General features: G+C 48.7%; 1 protein-coding gene across 2 annotated transcripts in view; it reads right to left on the bottom strand.

Moving 5' to 3' along the window:
* RNF122 (ring finger protein 122) overlaps positions 1-22,929 on the bottom strand; it is a 196,305-nt gene that overhangs the window by 44,715 nt on the left and 128,661 nt on the right. For both annotated transcript variants that reach the window (XM_069617964.1, XM_069617963.1), the window contains exons 2-3: positions 17,068-17,223; positions 9,066-9,111 (exon numbers count right to left, since the gene is read on the bottom strand). In XM_069617964.1, the coding sequence (XP_069474065.1) occupies positions 9,066-9,111; positions 17,068-17,222 (201 nt within the window). In that variant the 5' untranslated portion in view covers position 17,223. The remainder of the gene's footprint in view (positions 1-9,065; positions 9,112-17,067; positions 17,224-22,929) is intronic.

Raw genomic sequence — 22,929 nt, 5'->3', positions numbered from 1 at the left:
ATTAAAACATATGGGTCAGTTAAATAATGAAACCCAACTTAACGAATACTGGCTCAATGTGAGTTTAAGAGGATCAGCCAAACTACTATATTTAAGTTGGAGACCATGAATATTGAGAGGGGATTGGGGAATAAACATGAACAACCTTCCACCACAATTTCTAGCATCGCCTGGTGAACCATCTATCAAATGAGATACATGAAAAGAATACTTTCAGGACTTTGTCCTAGCAATCAACTTCCTCACATACAGCATAAGAAGGAAAAAGGCTCTTTGCCATTGGAGGGTTGCAAGGTGGAGATTCCAGGTGGAGTGGTTGGGACCAGAGAAGGCTGGAGGAGGAGAGGAAGTGCCTGGGGTCTTTCACAAATAACATACGCCTGAGTGGAGAAAGAGCAACGAAGAGCACCTTTGGGGATATGCAGCAGACTGTTGTCATAAAAGGGGCATTTCACCACACGGGTTTGAGCGACATCATAGAGAACTCGAGCTTCCCTCTGGTTGTTCATCTGGTTGTCTATCAGATGTCACTCTGGACACCTGCGTGGAATGTATGTCCAGAGCTGATAGCTATCCTTTATGATTTTAAATGTCTTTATTTAGGCATTTCTGCTGCTTTCCATGACTGTTTCTGACTGCTCCAACATGGTACGGTATGGGCTGGCTGTCTTTAAGGACACGTTATTCCTTGTTAACGCCAGGATCCACCCTTTGGCTGTCTGAAGTATGTAGACTTGCTTACATGTCTTCATGAATAGCTTACAGGCATGGTAGAGATAATCTTCAATTCAGTTTACCTTCCTGCACTTTGGAATCTGCTAGTCTCGCTCTGGATGCAACCTCCAAACACCAAATAGTACCCAAGAAAACAAAACTTGTCTTCTTTCAGGGAACTTCTGCCGTGACTTCCGATCCCTCTGAATGAAGCTGGTAGTCACTCAACCGCATCCATGCCAACATGACACATTCCTTTCAAAAGTTAGTCCAGTCCTTGTTGCGTAGTGAATACGCGGTTCTGCGCATGCGCGGCCCATACCGAGGCTCGCGCATGCGCGCATTGAATAAAGACGCTCCCGGCCGGCAGTTCGCGCCGGGGGCCAGAGCAGCAACACGTCTCCGGCGTGTCTCTTGGTGTGAGTGCTGGATGCCTGCGTGTGTGTCTGCATGCGGGGCCTGCCATCGCCCCACAATATCACACTGGCGACAAGGACGGCGCGGGAGCAGTCCTCCGCTTGGGTAGCGTCCAGGGAGGAGAACGCTGCTCCATGTCGGCATGGGCTCACACGTGTGGCCGACGGCCATCTTGGATTGTGCGCAGAACGCAGTGGTTGCGGCCCGTGCGGGTGCTCGTGCGCCATCTGCGATTTGCACCGAAAATCCTAAATTTTTGGACCCTCCACAACCTGTGCAGCTGCAAGGTTGTGGCATTCTGTCGGGAAAAAAAAAGAGTGGCACTGGAGAAGATATTGCGCCAAGGGTGATCCAGGGCCCCGTCTTCAAAGCAGTTCAACGCATTCCTGTGAGTACCATGCAGAGAAATGGGAGAGGAAGAAGAACAGGATGGCGCTCCTGCCCCCATCCCTCGCAGGGTGAACAGCACACTAGCCCCCATGCCCGAATTTGATACCACAGGGCCACCTTCCAAGTTGGGGCCTAAATGGCTCCTGTGGGTGAAGAGGTTGGAGATGTTCTTCACGGCCTCGGGGATCACGGAGGACGAAGAAAGAATTGCAATCATGGTGTACTCGGCAGGGGCCGAGGTTCACAAGATATATGACTCTCTGAACATTCCGGTTGCGACATATGCTGCGGTGAAGCAGGCGCTCCGAGATCACTTTCTGCCAATGGCGAATGTAGACTTTGATAGGTTCGTCATGAGTGCGGAAAGACAACGTGCGGAAGAGTCATTGGATCAATTTTGTGCACGACTCAAAGTTCTGGCAAGCTCCTGTAGATGGGGAAATGAAGAGGAGATGGTTCGGAACCAGTTGTTGCAGGGCTGCAGCTCCGGTAAACTGAGGAGGCAGGTATTGAGGGAACCTGGTTGGACCCTACAACAGATTCTGGACACAGGGAGGGCCTATGAGCTGGCTGACGCGAAGGGTGCGAAAATGGATGCAGCCACGCATGGGAGAAACGAAGGTGAGGCTTTTGCAATTGGCCGCACTAACTCAGGAAAGTCAAGGTGGACATCAAGAGGTGGTGATAGCCCGGGGGGGCATAGCAACGCTCCCTCGTGCCAATATTGTGGGTACGACCTGCCACACATGGGTGACTGTCCAGCCAAATCGAGAACCTGTCGCCGGTGTAACACACCAGGACATTATGCTAGGGTGTGCAGAGCATCAGCACCTGTCGCCGTGTCGAGAGGGCCCGAAAGGGTTGCCAGAGGCAGCACTTGGAGAGTGAGGGGTGTATCATCCATTGAACAAGGTATACAGGACCTAAACATCGCCGAGGAGGAGGAGGAGGAAGATGAAATCTTCTTCATCTCGAGCATAGCTGAAGGCCCCGGCAGGAGACGACAACCCAAGTGCACAGTTAACATTGGGGAAATACCCACACCGGTCTTGATAGACACTGGAGCGTCCGTCTGTGTGCTGGTGACGGAACACTACAACGCACTCCCTGGTCCACCAAGCCTAGCCGAGTCCACAGCACGTATATACGCTTTCGGAGGACATCACCGCGCCCCATCCAAGGAGTATTCGTGGCCCCAGTCACTCACAGACAAAATAGAATAAGGGCAAGGTTCTTTGTCACAGATGTGAGCCCGCATTCCCTTCTGAGTTGTGCTGCGGCTGAGGCATTCGACATTGTACACTTCTCATTTGCGGTCTACCACACTGACTTGGAAAATCTGTTGAGTCGTTTTGAAACGATATTCCGAGGGATAGGGAAACTAAAGGCTGACCCAATACGCCTCCACATCGATGGGTCTGTGAGACCAATGGCTCTAAAACACCGCCGCGTCCCTTTCCATCTGAGGACACAGGTGGAACGCGAGCTGCAATCCCTGATAGACAAGGACATCATTGAGAAGGTAGAGGGCCCCACCCCGTGGGTCTCCCCGATCGTGGTAGCCCCAAAGCCCAAACAGCCGGGTGCGGTACGCATCTGCGTGGACATGAGGCTTCCCAACCTAGCGATCAAAAGAGAGCGCCACATAACACCCACCCTGGACGACATCATTGGGGAGCTTCAAGGGGCGAAAGTGTTCTCAAAACTGGATTTGAGATCCGGCTACCATCAGTTAGAGCTCCACCCCGAGTCAAGATACATCACAACGTTTACGACTCACGAGGGGTTATACTAATATAAAAGACTCAGTTTTGGTATCTCTTCCGCGGCAGAGGTCTTCCAGAATACCATCAGGGGAGCCCTGTCTGGACTCAAGGGAGTGATAAACATGTCGGATGACATTCTGGTCTTTGCCCGTTCCGAGGCTGAACACCTAAAGCGCCTGGAAAGCACACTGGTGAGGCTGCGCGACCTAGCGTTGACACTGCACAAAGAGAAGTGTGAGTTCCTGAGAGACAGGCTGGAATTTTTCGGGTTCGTCTTCCACGCGTGGGGGCATATCACCTGATCCCGAAAAAGTGAAAGACATCCGGGAAGCTACCCCGCCAACCTCACCATCTGAAATCAGAAGCTTCCTGGGTATGGTGACGTATTGTGGTCGCTTCATCCGCGATCTGGCCTCCCTGTCGGAATCCCTGAGAGCGCTAACCAGAAACGACATCGCCTGGAGCTGGGGGGAGAAAGAACAGAGGGCTTTCGACAACATCAAAAATGCCCTGTCGGAACAAGAAACAATGGCATACTTCAATCCGGATCGGGAGTCCGAAATTGTAGTCGATGCCAGCCCCGTAGGACCGGGGGCTGTCCTCATGCAGGCTGACAATCAAGGAACCATGAGGCCTATCGCATATGCCAGCAAAGCGCTAACGGAGACGGAGAGACGGTACTCTCAGATTGAGCGGGAAGCTCTGGCCATCCTATGGGGGTGCAGGCATTTCCGGATATATATTTTAGGAAAACCGGTCGTTGTGGTAACCGACCACAAACCTCTCATCCCGATCTTGTCCGGAACAGCATCCAAACCACCGCCTAGAATAGAGAGATGGATGCTGTCGCTAATGGAGTACGGGGTCAAACTGCTGTATCGACCAGGCCCTGACAACCCGGCAGACTACCTGTCCCGCCATCCAGGTGCGGGGAGGCCAAAAGACACAGTGGAAGTGGCAGAGGGTGTCGAAGCAATACATCTCGCAGTCGAATCAGCGCTGCCCGTTGCCCTATCCCGCCAGGAGATCGCTGAAGACTCTAACATGGACGAGACGTTCACAAGGATCAAGCTTGCTATGGCAAATGGAGAATGGCGAGAGGTCCTCCAGGACAACTCCCGAAGGAACGCAGGGGCTCAGAAAGACCTGCAGGCCCTCTGGAAAGCGCGCCATGAGCTCTCGGTAGCCGAGGATGGCCTCCTGCTAAGGGATCACCAGATTGTCATCCCGAGAACACTGGTTGACAAGGTTCTGCAGCTCGCACACAATGGGCACCAAGGGATGGCCAAGATGAAAGCAAGACAGACTCAAGGTCTGGTTCCCCGACCTGGAAAGTAGAGTGGAGGAGTTTGTGAGAAGGTGCATCCCCTGCCAAGCAGCACACCCGGTTGAGAGGGCCCCGCCAATCCAAACTATGGAGAGAAGTGACCAGCCATGGGGGACGGTCCATGCCGATTTTGGATCCACCGGCCGAGGGCTCTACTTTCTAGTGGTGACAGACCAGTGGTCCTGCTATCCGGAGGTTGAACTGGTGGAGTCGATGGCGAGTGACCACACCATCATGGCGCTGGAGAAAATGTTCGCCACGCATGGATTTCCGGTGGAGATATGCTCCGACAATGGGGCACCATTTCGGGGGCAACGTTTTAATCAGTATTGTGAGGAGAGGGGAATACGCCATAGGAAAGTCACACCTCTCTGGCCGAGGGCAAACGGGGAGGTAGAGCGCTTCATGCGAACGCTCAACAAAGTGTTCCGTATATCAGCAGATGGAGGCGCCGACCTCCGACGCAACTTAGTTGACTTCCTTCGAGAGTATCGCTCGACCCCACATCAGTCAACCGGGGTCGCCCCAGCCGAAGCACTCTTTAAGCGTGTACCAAGAGGGCTCTTGCCCGAAATGGAAGGCCGCCAGCCGGGGGAGATTGAAAAGGATCATGTGCAAACGGAGAGGGCGGCGCGGCACGAAAATGAGACGATCAGGAGGAAGCTCTCGGAGAGGCCGATTGCGGTGGGGGATACCGTGTTGGTGCGAAACAGAAGAGCAGAAGGAAAGTTATCGTTAACCTATGAAACCCAGCCCCTGGGGGTGACGCATGTAAAGGGCTCGATGGTCACCGCGGCCAACGCACGTGGAACTGTCACCAGGAACGTCTCGTTTTTCAAGCGCGTGGGATCTGCCGAAACAGATGAAGTCGACCCTCCGGCACCTGAGCCAAGCGATGGACCGCCACCGACACCCGATGGACTGGCCGAGACTCAAGGGACACAAGAGATGCCTCAGGCCGAGGCACGCAGGTACCCGAGCCGGGCGGGGCGTAAGCCGCCGCAGAGGTTCCAAGACTTTATTATGGACCCTGCTTAGTAATCTAGGTCGTGCTGGAACGTTGATGTTTGAAGAATAAGTTAAGTTACACTGTTAATCAATGTTCATTGTTTGGGGAAAAAGGAGGGATGTTGCGTAGTGAATACGCGGTTCTGCGCATGCACGGCCCATAACGAGGCTCGCGCATGCGCGCATTGAATAAAGACGGTCCCGGCCGGCGGTTCGCGCCGGGGACCAGAACAGCAACACGTCTCCGGCGTGTCTCTTGGTGTGAGTGCTGGATGCGTGCGTGTATGTCTGCATGTGGGGCCCGCCATCGCCCCACAATATCACAGTCCTGTTTCACTTGTAGTCCTGAGTTTAGAATGGGGGAATCCGGGACTGTAACTCCGAGAATGGTAAGAAAAGACGGGACTGGACTAGCATCTCCCAAACGGAAAAGCCAATGCTGTCATGCTCATTCTATTTGGGAGAAATTATTGGCGTTTTGTCATACACTATTCTTTTGGGAGAATGTACAATCTAATGCATATTCTGGTAACAAATGAACGCTTAGTTAGCGAAGTAATTTCACTTAGGAGCTCCCAGCACCCAGCGACCGACTTGCAATGGTAAATCAGGCTACATAAGAAACATGAAGGATTGAACTGGGAAGACGAGAACAATAATGTGGGTGTGTCAAGGAGAACAAGGGTGGGGGGCAGCACAGCTCAGTAGGTAAAGTGCTCACCACCGGGATCTCTGCGTAATCCTCTTTTGGCGTGTTTCATTCCCATTAGGGAGAACTCGCCCTTCTGAGTGTCCCCCTGTCATGTTGTGACTTTACAGTCAAGCCACACACATTGTCATGTGGAAGTGTGCATTAGGGAGGGGGCGACGCCCCAGGAAAGGGAAATCACGTGTTGGGAGGAAGAGTTTAGTTTTACAAAATAAAGAAGTTAATACTGGACGTGTCCAATGTGTGGGCCTTCATTCTTTTGAGCAGCGGTGACCCGCACAACGTGAAGCGCTCGACCGCCTGAGTTGTAGGATAGGGTAACCAGACGTTTCGGTTTTTCCGGGACAGTCCGGGGAAATCGCCCTTCGTCCTGGGGTCTCGGGATTTTTTAAATTTTATAAACCCCGTCCGGGTTTGCAAGGTCAGTGGCTACAGTCCTGTTTTTTGCCGGGACCGATTTTGAAATCCCGAAATCGGGTACCGGCGCAACTCTTCCTGCGCGAATGGGGGCAAAATGCTTTTCACGCCCCCTTTCCTTCCCCAGCGCGCTCCTCCAATGAGAAGAGTGTGCCTGTGAGCACACCCCTCCCCGACCCCCGCAAAAGCCAGCGACATAGAAGTAGGACTACCGTTTTATTTGTATTTATGGTAGTCCTACTTCTAGGTCTATGGCCTGTCCGTTTTTTAAATTGTTTTATGTGGTTACCCTATTGTAGGAGGCACCTACAACACAACATCCCCCCTTCTTAAGTCGAATCTGAACACAATATGGCAGGAGCCACTGTAAAATATGTATACCGACTCATGGGAATGTACACTGTAGCCTACATAGATTTGTGCCTGCCTTCACCGTTGGACATGATGTTGGCACGAGATAGCAGCAATAGAAGAAGCCCTACAGGAAAGTCGCAGTTAGCTACAGGGGTCAAAGTGTAGTGGGACTATATGCAGTGGAACTGTGACCCTACACCCCTTCTCCCCACCGACTCCCATAACCACCCTAACCTCCCAGTACAGACCCCGTACTTGGTCCTGCCGTTCCTCTATTCCACCCCCAACGCTGTGCTTTACAATTGTACTACCAACACTAGAAGTGAAAAAATGCACCTAAAACAGCCATTACTTTCAGTCATTGTCCTGCACAGCCTTGTGTACTCTCGCCTTCCCAATCACCTACCATGCCCAAGACTATAGCCACTTCCCCATCCAATACCTGCACACACAACTGAACCTGCAGCAATTTCACGTTAATCATGCTTACTAGCCAAAGACAAATGCTGATCACTGCGGTGCGTGGGCTATGTAGCGGCTCAGAAACCAGCGGACCATAATTCCAGCAGACTGATAACATAACCTGGGTGTTGGAAAACCATACCCTTTCCCCCCACGTAATAACATGAACACATTGGTGAGTGTTGGCAATAAAAGGGTGTGGGATTTTTATTGCACGGTTATGGTCATAACAAAACATAATCATAATACAGTAACCGTAATATGCTGTACTTTTGGGCATCGGGTTCCGAGGTTACCCCCTCTGGTCCGTGCTGCCATTCTTGTCCCACGACAGTGTGGTCACCGTACAGTGACCTGTTTTCTTTCTCTTTCTTCTCGCCCTTTTTCTAGGGTGGGAGAGTTCTGGGAAAAAGAAGAGACTCTGCGTATGCAAAGTACTCTTTTGTTTGGGTCCCAGTGCAGGGACCCAAACTGGATCGCTTGGGTCCCCGTGCAGGGACCACAAACGGATTCTGTATTCCTGCTGCAACAGCAGCTCCTTATATTAAACCCAGGGCTGCCCCATGGTCTTTGTTGTGCCTGTGTGGGGGACTGTGTGCCCCCCCCCAATCCCTCCAGCATGCACCCCCTCCCCCCACGTGAAACGTGACGGAGGAGGGGGGAGAGAGGGAGCAGCTGTGTGTGAATCTCCGTGCTTCGGCTGCCCCTGCCCTCCCCTATTGCTGGCAGCCATGGGGCAAGGGTTACCCGCCCCTGCCAGTTACACTTCGGGGCTGGCCAGAATGAGCATTCTGCCCCAAGCAGGATATCCAAATAAACAAAAGCAAACCAGTGGCTGTGAGCTATCTCAAGAAGATGTGAGACTTAAGCAGTGGTATTCGCTCTTGGGTGACAGCCCTCCTAGGGGAGTCCGGAGGAAGTCCAGTGAAGACGCGAAGCTCTTCCAAATGACAACACAGTAGTTGTGTTGAATAGGAAATGTAAGTAGTTCTCGATACTAGTGTTTTTACTTAAGTGGGTGCTCAGCATAGAAGATTTGGAAAGCACAGCACTAGAATGTTTTCAGCAGAACCCAGGTTCGAATCCTCAGTAGGGGTGAAGCAAAAAACAAAAGGTACCCTTCCCTGTAGTCCAGAAACTGTGCTCCGTGTGTTACAAAAAGTAAGGGAAGGATTTGGGATTTTCCTGAAAAGCAGAGGAACGCTATACCCTTTAGTGGCCACCCACCTCGACCTCTGGTTAACTCTTCCAAGACAGCCAGAAGAAACAGGCAAGCCACCGTCCACATGAAGCATGGGGGAGGGGGGGCGAAGACACTGTGAAACTGGAGAATGGAGGAAGGGCCTGCTGCTGTGCCCAGCTACAGGCCTCGGGTGTATTTCCTTCATTGCACGCACAGAACCCCACATTCCAGACAATAAACCAAAAAAGACATTAAAAAACTTTCACCTCCAACATGTCACAACAATCATTATTAATGTACGCTAAAGGGGAATTTTACCTCTTTGTAGCCAAATTTCTCGCTCTGCGCCTGATGTCGGAGTTTGCTGGAGGGGAGAAGAGGGAGAACAAGGAAGTTATTGAACACAAAGAGATTGGCTGTGGCATTTTAATTTCAAATGAACTCAGTCTGTTAAAGCATTGAACAACCAATTGGGATGGTAGGGTGCAGAGCAAGAAACGCTGCATAAAGGCACTCACAGGGAGCATGGGATGCCGCTATGTGTGTCCCGGGGGGCGCCTATCCTGAGCACAGCACACCTTTGCAAACATGCCTACATGCTCCAGTCCATTCGGGAGATAGCATTCCAGTCCTGGTATAAACTGTGCATTCTGGGACCTGTAGTCCCAGATGTCCACATAGTACACACACGCCCCAGGATTCAAAGTTAATAACAGAAATGATTTAGCGCATCCCGTCTGTTGGGGGGTTTGCATCTTTAGAGGAGACGACACCGTCAGAGAAAGCGTGGCAAAATTGAGAAAAATCCAAAGGAGCGCCGTGTGAAACAGGCCATTATGAGTTGAGCGGGCAGGGTAAAACAGTCCGTATTTTTGCATGGGCCTGAATATGAAGCCATGAGGTGTTTACCACATGTGGCAATGTGGGCGTACCGCATTCAGTAAATACTGCATGATTATTATTTTCTATTTTTTATCTAATGTGCTGCATGATTAGGAGTCATAATTCCACATTGAAATGCTGCAAATTTGCACCTTCACCCAAAGGGTGGAGGTAAACAACCCCCCTCCAGCAAGGTAAAAACATTGTGTCCTTTCATTTAAAGAGACCACTTTCGTAGCCCACTTGGGGCTTTTTCGCTACAAATGCCTGAGCTTCGGCATATCGTCGGCAGCAGAGATCTTGCAGGAGGAGATCCACCAGGTGATTAAACATGTGCCAGGGGGTCTGAATTACAGCGATGACATCCTGGTCTTTGGGAAGTCGAATTCACCTCTTCAGTGTAAGGGAAAACAACATTCTGTCTGGGGCCAGCAAACGGAGTGATGATGTCAGCATCTCGGCTGTCCACATTCTCACCACCCCTTGCTGCCAAATGCTCTGAGAGAGGGAACACTGCAGGGTGGTTTCTGTTTCATGACTTCAAAAAAAGGAGTTTGATAGAAAATGTATAATAGGAAAGTCTGGGAGTTGATGTATATTGATAAATTATACTTTTTTTCTATAAAAAAAAAGCACGAGCATAGTGTATAATGGTTAAAAGAGATCCCAATGAAGCCGTGCACTGGTCTCTGTTTACAGATTGGGGAGGAAGAGCAGAGCTCCAGGAACTGCAGGCCTCATGCTATTGTTTTGTTACACAAATAAGTATTTATGGCGCTGTCGCTTGGCACTGGTGCCCGCAAACGACAGTGGCTTCCTGTTTGTGTTCTGACTGCACTCTCAAGCAAACACTGTCTCCCTCTACCAGAAAGACCATGCAGGATCAAACAGGCTCATTGCATACACTGCAGCTCAGTACAGTCCGTGTGTGAGTGAGGGTGCACTGCGCTTGCCTGTGCTTCGACTGACCTGTGCACTTCCTTTGTTGCTCTCGATCTGCGTGTTCTGAATTTGATGGAAGCTTGCACTGCTGCTGCCAGCACTGTACCTGTTATGCAAGAAAGGCTGCATGTTGACTGTTTATTGACCGTGCCTAATACCATACCTGTGTTCGGTTTCTAAGCGCAGATCTGGGATTCAAACCTCTGCTGCTCTGCGTGGTCTTGCCTCCGAGACCAGCGCGTTGCCCCTGTGCTATTCTCCGTTCACAGCTGCTGCACGTCCTGCTCTGTGTGTGCGGGATGCTTGCTCCGAGGCCTTTGTTGAACTTGCTCTTTGTGACTCTCACTGCTGCTGCTTGTGTTGAACCTGTCTGTTGTGTGAGGGAAATTTGCACTGTTGCTCTTTCATTACTGGACATGTTCTATGTGTAGGGTAGGCATGATTTCATGTTCCCCTTTTGACACACCTGTTCTGTGCTGTGGGACCTTGGATGCTGCCTGGACTCTACCTGTTCTGTATGTGTAAAATAATGTCACATTGCAGCTTCCAGTGCTGTGCCCATTCTATGATTAGCTGAAGTCTGCACATCAGCTGTTAGTCATGTAAACAAGCACTGCCTGAAAGAAGCTGGCACTGCTGCTGACTGTGCTGGATACGTTCTTTGAGTTTTGGAAGCTTGCAGCAATGTGTGCTTATGTTAAGGTATTCGGCATTAGTACTGCGCCCAGTGCCCGAAGTGTTAAAAGAAAGTATTGGAAGCATGTTCCCCACTACCTGCCACTTTCTTCCCCACTCCCCACCGACCCCAAACTCACCTTCACGCCTCCACCCAATTCAAACTCCATACCTGGGTCCTGCCTTTCCTCCACTTGACACTATAACGTGTGATGTGTTTTACAACAGCACCATCAGAAGTACAATGAAAGAAAATGCCTTTAAATGGCCACATTAGGTTTCATGCATTGCTCCCCAGAGCATGCATCTTTATATACCCTTGTGTAGATCATTTTCAAGTTTCCCAACTCCCCGTTCTCCCCGCACCCAGACCTTGCCTCCTGCCTCATGGATATTGACCACTGGATGGCGGTCAACCACCACCTCCTCAATCCGGGCAAAACCGAAATCCTGATTTGCGGCAAGACAGCATTCCTCCCCAACCCACCCCTGGCCACCCTCCCTAGGCCCACCTCCTGCAGCATCCTCCATAAAGAACCTGGCATGCACCCTCAGCTCCGACTTTTCTCGTCACATCAATGCCCTCTCCATCCACCCACCAAACACCCTCTCTCTCTACCTCCACCCACTCTCTCTACCCACACCCAGCCTGCCCTACCCCCACTCTCTCTACCCCACCCACATACCTCAATTTTCTCAATCCCTCCCCACCCCTGCTCCCACTATCCTCACCCACCCTACCCCCACTCATACTAACCCAAACCACCCAATTTCAATCCCCACCAACCCTACCCTAACTCTTTCTACCCCCATCCACCCCCTCTCTCTGCCCCGCACCCTACCCCACTCCCTCTACTCCACCCACCCTACACCCACTCTTTCTACCCACACCAACCCAACCCCTACTCGCTCTATCCTCACCCACCCTACCCATTCTCTTTACCGCACCCACCCTATCCAACTCTCTCTACCCCCACTCACCCACCTTACCCAACTCTGTCTACGCCCAACCCAACTCTCTCTACCCCCACCCACTATACCCAACTCTCTCTACAAATAACCCACCCAACCCCCACCATATCTACTTGCACCAACCCACCCCTCCCTCCCACTCTCTACCTCATCCACCCCCCTACTGTATGTCTCTCTATCCCCACCCACCCTACCCCCTCTCTCTATCACCACCCACCCTACCCCCTCTCTCTATCACCACCCATACACCCCCTCTTTCTCTACTCAACCCTACCATCGCTCTCTTTACCTCCACCACCCACCATACACAATTATTATTTTTTTTTATTTATTTATTGTGATATAACCGCATTTGTTTTTTTTACACATTCTTTGTTTAAAATTAAACATGTTAAGAATTTATAAAAATCGCAGTTACAAATTGTATCACATTTAAATAATATTCCCTTCATATAACATTTAAAACCAATTCATCACAGTCTTGCAATTTAAATGATTTAAATAGATGTTCACAATTTATTATCCCACCCACTACTACCCCATCCAACCTCCTCTATTCTCCCACCCTCCTTATTCCCTCTCCCTATCCCCTCTCATCCTTCCTCTCACACTCTTGCTTTATTTCTAACCCTCTCACTCTCACCCTTTCTCGCTCATATTTCCTCCTGCTCATCATCGATGGCACCCTCAATCAATGGCCTCCTCCCTTGCTCTTTTCCCTGTCTCATTCTATTGCACACCTGCACCTCTTATCACACCCCCTTTGAAACATTACACTCTCCTCTTTGCACCCTGGTGCCGATAGATGCAGAATGCAAAGAACAGCAATAAACACCAAAACTATTGCCATTGCCAGTGTTTGTTAGTTTGGGCTATTAGGTGGCATTTGCGCTATCAATAAGCCAAAACTATTGCATTAGAGTACAGACAGGGAGAAATGGTATATGAGGAGGGACACACAGCCTGTTGGTATTGTTTGGATATGTTCCCACCCATTGACTGCCCACGGCCAGGCTAATCCCTATGGCCATTCCCATCCAGTTCTTGCTGCTCCCTGCCCAAAACATCTCCTGATGGGAGCTCTTTGAGCTCACTTTAATCAAGCCTTAACATCAAACTTTGCACTCGAAGTGCCTTCTAGTGTATTTTCAAAGCAGTCTTCTGAGAGTTAATGGCCCTCATTACAACACCGGCGCTAAACCATGGCGCTAGTAGCACCATGGTTGGTGCCGGTGTAATGGGTCCGCCATGGTTCAATGGGGAATTACCACCCCATTCCAAGGTTGGCGGGGCGGTAATTCCCCATTGAACCATGGCCCTTCCCCATTCCCATTTTCGCCCCATAGGGCTCTATGGGAATGGGGAAGGCGCTAAGTACGGTACCGGAAATTGCGGTACCGTTCTTAGCACCAAGGTCCCTTTGCGGGTCCCTACTTTAACAGCTGGTGTAGACCAGCCGTTAAGGTCGGGTCCCGCAAAGGGACCTCGTACTAAGGTGCTAAGTGTTTAACGGCGCCGCAGCCTTTCACGGCGCCATTAAACACTTAGCGCCAGGGTCGTAATGAGGCCCAATGACTTAATTGGAGTTGTAAACAAGCTACCGGTGTAATAGAAATGTCTTACCAGGTCTGCCCTCAGACACTCGATTTATAAGCACTCTGCTCTCCTTCACTGAAGTCCTGTTAAGAACAAGCATTGACAGCGCCAGCAGTTTTGGCTTGTTGGCTTGTGTATAGGTATTAGGCATTTGACAGCCACTGCTATTAAATGGCTAGATTCTCGCACTATTTCGCACCTGCTACCATCAATGTCAGTTAACACCACTAAGGCTGTTCCTGGCGTGTCTTGTCTACACAAATGCCCAAACTGTTGGCATTGCCAATGCTTGTTAATACCTGAACCCAAACATGCTGCTTTCGTGTGCTCCCTCCAAATCACCTCCATATTTACATTACACACCTTTCAAAAGAACGGTCACAGAAAGGTGACATCACTCCGATTGAAACCTCTTTTGTTCAAAATCCAACCCTCTTGTGGTTTCTGAAACAGCTGTAAACCAAGTAAGGCAATTCATTAGCTCTAAAAATAACTGGTCCGCAATAGCGGATGCAGTTAAAAATAGTGTATACACCGCGCACGTGCAGGCGGCGGGGGCGGGAATTGGCAGCGCGCGAACAATGCTTCAGCCTCACCGGTGCCCTCTGAGGAAGACCGTTTCCTGCCCGCCCGTTTCCTTATTAGTTGCCCCTGTCGCCTGCTTCCGGCTCTGACCAAGAGCTCTGTGTGACAGTGTGTGTGTGTGTGTTTTGTTGCGACTATGGTTTAAAACAACATCTGGCGTGTGTTGGAAAAAATATCCTCCGGATAAAACGGATAAGAGAGCCCCGAGGGAGCCGTGTGTCCCAGTGCAGTGCGAGTGGCTGTTCCTAGAAGCGAAATGAGCAGAGTGACACATGTAACAGCAATCCCATCGATGTTCTGTTAAGATCATATGGCATTCTAAGTATGCTATACGCGCTTATATACATACTACGTTTAACCTTTAACATTTTATAATAATTGGACAAGAAAGTCGTTGTCATACGTTTTTATAAAATGCTTATTGTTGTTTGCAATTTGACAATAGTTTCTACAAGTTCTAATACAGTACGTACACGAATTTCTATGGGCCTCATTACGACCCAGGCGGTAAGTTACCGCCTGGGTCGTACCTTTACCGCCATGGCGTAAACTACGTTTACGCTATGGTGGTTGGCGGATTTACCGCCCCATTCCAAGGTGAGTGGGGCGGTAAATCCCCATTTACCCTTCCCCATTCCCATTTTTGCCCCATAGGGCATAATGGGAGTGGGGAAGGAGATAATTACGCCACCGTAAATTACGGTGCCGTAATTATCTCCAAGGTCCCTTAGCGGCATGGATTTTAACGCCTGCAAAAAGCAGGCGTTAAACTCACCATGGCGCTAAGGGACCTTGTAATCAGGCGTTAAGGGTCGCTGCCGTTTACGGCGCCGTAAACCCCTTAACGCCTGGGTTGGAATGAGGCCCTATGTGTATTATAGATATATATATGGGATTTATAAAGCATAAACCTAGCTGGGCAGCAAAGGATCCTTGAACATAGAAGACGGACCACCCAGGGGCTGACAAGTAATGGTGCGTGTATTTTTGTGTGTGTTGTTTTACGCTTTTTCAAATATTCAATAATGTCTTACTAACATAGAGATGGTCCGTAACCAGCTTTTGTGCAGACCTAGGAGGGCTGTCCCAAAACTGGATTAGCAGGTGGCATTGTGAGGCAAGAATGGGACGTACCAACAGGAGGGACGACTTAGGCATACAATTGTCTCGGGACCCAATGGAAAAAATGGCCCACCGTTGCAAATGGCAATTCATTCCTTTTGGGACAGACTGTTTGAATAGTATTCAAGGTTTTTTTGTTGTTGATAAAATGTGATGCAAACTGTGCATTTTAAAGAATTTGTATTCAGCAACACTGGTTAAAACTACTAGCCGCATAGTGAAGTAACTCATCAAACTGGCACACATTGGCCCAAAAAGTGACCCACTTTGACCCAAAAAACGGGCCCACACCAGCATTTTGCATTTTTGGTTCGGGCATTTCTCTATTGTCCTATATAGGCCAGTCCACACTTGACCAACAGAGCAGAGAATGAGTGAATCTTGGTGGCACGGCTGGACTGAGGTACACTGGCAGAGCTTACTGTGGTTCGCTCGCTATGCATCCAAATCAATGGGGGCACAGGTGCATATTTAGATGCCGTCTAGGTATAACACTGGAAGCGGGTGCCCGGGTGGGCCATTATTGAGGTTCAAAGTCAGAGCTGTGTGTTAAAACAAATGCTGGAATGGCAATGGGTGCGGTATGGGTGTATTGGCAGAGCTGTGCTTTGCACTCAGAGCCAGAATCCCAGGGCAACCCGCAAGAGAGGATTGGATTGTTTTCAATGGTAGGTGCCAGTATACAAACTCGAATGTTTGGTGGAGAGGATAATGGGATCCTGCCTGGGCTTTTGTAGCAGAGATGTTGCCAGTTACAAAGTGATTTGGCAGGGCTGTATGGCACTGACATCCTCACAGGAATACTGCCCGAAAGTGTTCAAAGTATGTAGCACCAGAGGGGCCGAGTACATGGGGGCATACGGGGCAGTTGACCCTGTACACCTTGAACTATGGGGGCAGGAGTGTCATTTTGCCCCAGTGGATATTCTGCATGTATTTGTAAGAAGGAAACCAAAATAGAAAAGAAAGGATTCCTCACTTTTAAACTGTTCGGCTCTACAGGGTTCCTGGCACCTCTCCTACTGGACCGAGGCCCATTAAAGTGCCAGTATGCATCTTTCAAAATAAGTAAGTGCTGCTCACTTCAAAGTAGTAAGACCACACCCTCAATGGACCACTTGAGCCTTAATTATGGGGTGGAGGGATGAGGAGAGGGGTGGACAGGCCAAAGCTGTTTGGCAGGCACAGAAGAAGGAGGGAGAAGGTGGAGATCCAAAAGCAGAAATCTGAGGAAAGGCAGCTCAGCATGTTTGCAGACTGCTGCCGAAATGCTACATGTTTAGACCTGCCTTTAAATCCTATGGCTTTTTTTCCAATTCTTGTAGCAAAATGTGCTCTAAAATGGGTTGTTTCGGCCTGGGGGTAGGCAAAGCTCCCTTGCTTTGCTCGCTTTGGGAGTTTCTGCCCCCATACTGAAAATCAAATGTTGGCACCCATGTGCAGCACCCATGTACGATGCACACCTGGGCTTGTTCTGTAGTACCTACCTCTGTAATGTGACTTCCAGTGCACCCAGCACCTGGGAACTCCCGACCCCTGCACTCACCTGATGAAGTAGCAGCAGAAGATGAGGCTCAGCACGAAGACGAAGATGCCCGTCCCGAAGATGGCCATGTAGACATTCAAGGGCAGGTCCTGGAAGGTGATGGGCGGCATGGTGCAGGTCCTGTTCGGCGGCTGAGCCCCAGACAGCAGGAGCATCCTGCAAAGAGGAGAGCACGAAGTTATCCTTTGAGCTAGAAAAGGACCATGGCAATAATGTGAGGAGTGAAGGAGGGCAGGCGAAGTGTCGTTAGGGAATGAGGCAGGGTCTAAGGGGGTACCAGGAAGTGCATCAATACAGGGAGTGAGGAAGGGAGGAGTTAAAATGAAGTGAGAGGAAATGAGTGACGTGAGCTGGGATTCCACCAGCTGCAGGCAAGCGTGTTGACGTATTCTGTGTTTCCTGGCTATGAACGAATTGCCAATTCCTCATTGCAGTTTTATAGTATTAGTCTGAGTAGATCAAAAGTAAGAAATTACCATGGAAATGTGAGGAAATGTCAATTCAAATTGTACAAACCTTAAATATTAGCATCCTTAGATTTGCAATTACATCAGCCTAGAATAACCTTTTCTTATTAACATTTAGAGAAGGTGTACAGTTACATCAACCGAGTTTAAATCTTGGCTACACTTTCAGAAAAGAAAGCCAAATCCTAAGACTAGTACTGGGACGGTTGTTACCCAATCGAGGTGATATCGTCAACATGTCCAATGGACTAATGCCCAAAAATTATTTGAGCTGTTAATTTTTAGCGATAGTGTTGCAAGGTGTCAAGTGAAATACTGCTGACATGTGTTTCGCTCTCCGGGCTTTTTCAAGGCAAATGATGAAGTGATATATAATTGAGGAAAAGCCACCATTATTGGATTTATACTTCATTGTATAATGGTCCAGTTTTTCAGAGGATACATTATATAAATGATACAGCACACTCATAATTATATTAGACCAATTGTTGTAGTCACAGTAAATGAAGAATTATAATTCATCCACAAACTTTGGTGGGAGAGAATTATTCTTTTGAAAGACATCACAAAAGAGTAGAAAGAGGGTGGGTAAAATTTGACACGACGAGATAGAGAAATGACAAGTATTCGTATTGTTTCGAAGGGATGTATAATCTCAGTTTCGACATGTCACTTATGTTGATGCAACCCACTTTAAAGCCCCATAAAATTACACCCTTCAGTACATGACAACACAAACTGCCTAACATTTGGGAGCTAATGTCACATAAACCAAGTTCAAGTTTTGCTTCTGTAATCCAAATTTAAATTATGATGAATTGAGGGAATCCGTTTTGTCCACCACATCGTCTTTCCGCCTTGTTGGGATGAACCAATTCTTGCCCCACAGAAGCCTCGTTATTTAACTACTAGTTATTGACTTGACTGATTCCCTTCTATAGCACTGTATATGGCAATATTCATGACACGTACAGGCAGTTAATGTGCAATTTTGGTGAACGGTCACAATATAATGGGCTTTGCAGCGTCTTATAACATGGTACCTTTCACTATGGACTTTCCTTCCAGAGTACACCAGCCGAACTGTCAGCCTCAGGATATGTTTCTGCAATCACCCCCTGCCGCCCGATGTTCGTTCTCCCCATGTGCACTGTACTGGTGGTCCTGTGTGTCTCATGAGTTCCCAGCGGTCTTCTCTAACTGTCCTACAATTTTGTCTACTCACTGCCTCGCCCCACTCACTCCCTTCCTTCTTCATCCCACTCTCTTACTGTGTCAAATATATAGTATTTCACCTAATTTGAGTCATTCATTCAACCATCTAATTTGATTATCTATCTATCTATCTATCTATCTATCTATCTATCTATCTATCTATCTATCTATCTAGTGAAAATACTTTAGTTAAAAGGGACGCAGGTGGTCTAATAAAAAAGTATGAAATTCAGTAAAACACTTTCTTAACGGGATCCTGAGTGCAAGACATGTACAGTTAGGATTTCTAATGAATCCATAACTCAATCGGTCACCACCATCCTGCTCATGATTACGCTCTTAATGGTAATGCCCCTGGCCATGCCCTTTGCCAAACCCTTTTATTAGGCCAACTTAACCATAAAATTCCCTTAAGCCAAATTCTTTCACTTATTTTTCAGTAGTTTTTAATGGTATACAATATCATATGACTACAGTCATGCAGGGTGTGTTGCCATGCCCAGTGGGCACTTTGCTGGGCCAAGCCACCCAAAGTGGACACTGGTCCTAGCCTGACTTTACCCATATTGCAGATCTGTGGGCCACTTTGCAGAGAGCAAGGCCTTTTGCCATGTCCCCGTTTCAGCCAAGCCTCCTGAAGAAACCAATGGGCTTGGCCTGTGGACTGTCCTTGTGGCCATGTAGTGCCCTTTGCAGTTCTGTGCACCCAGGTCCATGGCCTATGGCCACTTTCCCTGGGATATGGACTTCAGGCTTTCTACAGGCCTCGTCAAGCCCCCCAAAGTGGCCATTGGATTGTAAAGCGTGAAGGAAGAGAAATAGGGGGAGAAGGAAGAGATTCGAGTAGGAGGGGAAGGATTGTATGGATCAAATACATGATGGTATTAGGGGAGGGACTTTAGATGGGGAAGACAAAGCGTGAAGAAGTATGGCGTAATGGATTATAGAAGACAAAAAAGAAGGGAAGATGTAGAGAGGAACAGAATGGTGGAAGGAGTCCTAAGGCAGGATAACGCGAGGGAATGAGAAAGGGGAAGAAACATCTTGGAATAAGGATTCAGAGGAAATAGGTAGGGCAAGAAGTGAGCAAGAAGGCAAGAAGGGGCAGAAGTGAGAGATGGACAGGGATGGGAGAGATAGAAGGGTGGTTGTGAGATGTGAAATGTCAGAAGCAATGAAAGAAAGAAGGAAAAGAGGGCGACCACGATATATCATAAGGAGGTAAGGATGGTGAAAGAAAAGTACACTAAGGTAGAAGAGTTAAGTTCTTCCCATGCTCCTTTGACATGTGGGGTCCCTCAGGGCTCCACCCTGTCCCCCGTTTTGTTCAACGTGTACAGTTCAAACTCATCCACTCCTACGGCCTCCATTGTTACTCCTACGCTGATGACATGGAGATTATCATTCAGATTAACCTTTATCAGCCCGATACTGCTTTCCAGTTAAGGAGTTGCTTGGAGGCACTGGGATGTTGGATGAGTGACAACTGGCTCAACCTGAATGGAGACAAAATGGAGGGGATAGTGATCGCCCCCACCCCCCCATCAGCGGTTTCCCTTTGGACCCCGTATTTTGGCCCTCCTGAATTGGCCCTTTTCCTACTCCGGTTCCTGTAGTTAAGGATTTAGGTTTCAAGATCTCTGCCTCTCTATCGACCGAAGGCCAGATTGGCAGAGTTTGCCAATCTGGTCACTTTCAATTTAAGGTGCTTTGGAAAGTCCGCCACTTCACTTTCTCCCATTCCATCTACGAGCTCCTGATGTTGCTTCCTTGGTCCTTAGTATCGTGGGCTATTGTAATTCATTATGCCTGGCTCAACCTGGGTATTTGATTAATCATCTTCAAATTCTACAACATTTGACTGCTTGCTTGGCGACTCAATCCCTCTTTGGAATACATATTTCCCCTGTCTTGTTCCCTTTACTGGCCTCCATTGTCCAAACTGATCCAGTTTAAATCTCTTTGCATAGTTTACTGCGCATTTTAGGTATTGGTGCTGAATATCTCCAGTCTAAATTCGCCCTCTATGTTCCTCATCGATCAATTTGTTCACAAGATGCTTATTCCATTCATGTCCTGCGTTTCAAATCCTCCCGGATCAGGGGTCGTGCTTTCTCAGTGGCTGCAGCTAATCTTTGGAATTCACCTCGTGCAACTGAGAATCACCTACTTTTCCTGTGCTTTTTAAAAACCTTTATTTTTTTACGACTGAGTTTATTTTACTTCTGATGACCTTCCTGTGTTGGGGATTTCCTTAGCGCTGAGATGCCATTGGCCGAATGTTGCGCTTTACAAATAAAAAAACCATAACATAACATAGGGATCAGTGAAATATTGTGGACAAAAAGATATACATTTAATTTCTTGTTTATTATAACAGACCTTTATAATCTATGGGCCTCATTACGAGTCCGGCGGTAACCGCGGCGGTAAAACCGCCTGGTTACCGCTGGACTCATATTACCATTCCGCCTCCGTGACTCCTGGAAATACCAGGGCATTACGACCCTGGTGTCCTGGGAATCCCGGAGGCGGAATGGTGTAAATCCCCATTCCCATTGAGTCTCATAGGACTCACTGGGGAAGTGGAAACACAGGCACCATCTCGTGATGGTGCTGGTGTTTCCACATCCGCCTGCAGGTGGTAGGTGTTCAACCCGCCAGGTCAGACCTGGCGGGAAGATCACCTCCCGCCTGGAGGACTCGGGATCGGGCGGTCCTGAATTAACAGTGGCGGTAGGTTTACCGCCACTGTTAATTCCGGACCACCCGACCTGTAATGAGGCCCATGTGTTACAGTAACATACAGTGTGAGCATGCACTGCTTCAGAAAACCTAGAATGAACAAATAATCATGTACATAGAAGTGCGAGGGGGTAAACATTGGAGTATGCAGCTCAACTCAGTGCAATGGTTGCGACTTGTTAAAAATGGCACAATTAAGGCGAAGGTAAGTCACAAACCTTCTCATCTTTGAATTCTATCCTTCCATATCATAGCTGATTTCCACTTACATTACGCCTCTACCTACCACACCCTCCTCTCCCTAATCTCTCCTCCTGCATGGTATCTCATTTCACTCCTACACTGCCCTACTGTGCTTTTCCTCCATCTTCACCACCCAATGCCACCCAGACTATTGTCAGCCTTTCCAATCTAACTCCCTCCCCTATGGGTGACATCCTCCTCCTACCTCCTACCTCCTGCACCTGCACATGTGAAACCTCGGTTTCCCAAACCTTACTGGAGCATTGCTACACTTAATGCCGGATCCTCTAGTAAGCTTGAGGTTATCAGCTAGGACTCAGGGTGCGATTTCCTGGCAGCAACGAGAACCTGATTTTCTGATAAGTACACAACACTGATGGACCTTCTTCTTCCTCTGGGATGTAAGATACAGGTGTGCAACAGGTTACATACAGTGGATGGGGCTTGTCCTTGATCTTGCCTTTCTGTATTCGCACCACTGTAATAGGCACCACCTCAGCCTCTCCTTGTGAATGCCTTCTCTGCAAGTGCAATGCCGATTACGCCACCTCTTACCACTGTCACATTGTGCTGACCCCCTGGGGAAACATTGCCTTGTATTTGAGAATGGACAGATCATATTGCTAACCTGCAGACTGCCTCATATAAGATTGTGGTACTTGATGACTTAGCTAGACTGCACTGTCAACAAGCAGTCACTAGCCTTCTTCCAACTCTGTGACTTCTTGGTTCTTAGAAATTGGTTCACCGACCATACCCAGATGTGAGGCCAAACTTTCAATGCCATTTTGTTATCATCTCAATTACAACTTGACAACTTTATGGTGAATCCCCCCACCCCCCACTTTCTCCTCCAGGCTCGTTTGGTAAAATCAAGGAAATCCCTCGCTCTACTGTTACATTTGTCACCCCATCAGTGTCCTATGGGACACCTGAATCCCTCCTAGAACACTGGACATTCTGGCCCGAACTACCCAGAACATAATTAAAACTACCATCTAAGGTCAACCTTTGGTTCTAATCCTGAAAATGTATAAATACAAGCAGTGAAAATAGTGTTTGCATGACAATAGTGCAACACCAATGACCCTGAACCCAAAACAGCCTGCCTTCAACACCAGACAGGCTACCACAGATTTATATGCTGAAAAAGGAAAGCCTCCACCCACATCCATAATGCTTCATCTTCTAA

Source organism: Ambystoma mexicanum, chromosome 10 (genome assembly GCF_040938575.1).
Source record: "Ambystoma mexicanum isolate Mex_15411 chromosome 10, UKY_AmexF1_1, whole genome shotgun sequence".
Classification (NCBI taxonomy): domain Eukaryota; kingdom Metazoa; phylum Chordata; class Amphibia; order Caudata; family Ambystomatidae; genus Ambystoma; species Ambystoma mexicanum.
Note: the sequence above shows the minus strand (reverse complement) of the source record. Positions and strands in the feature narration are given on the sequence as shown.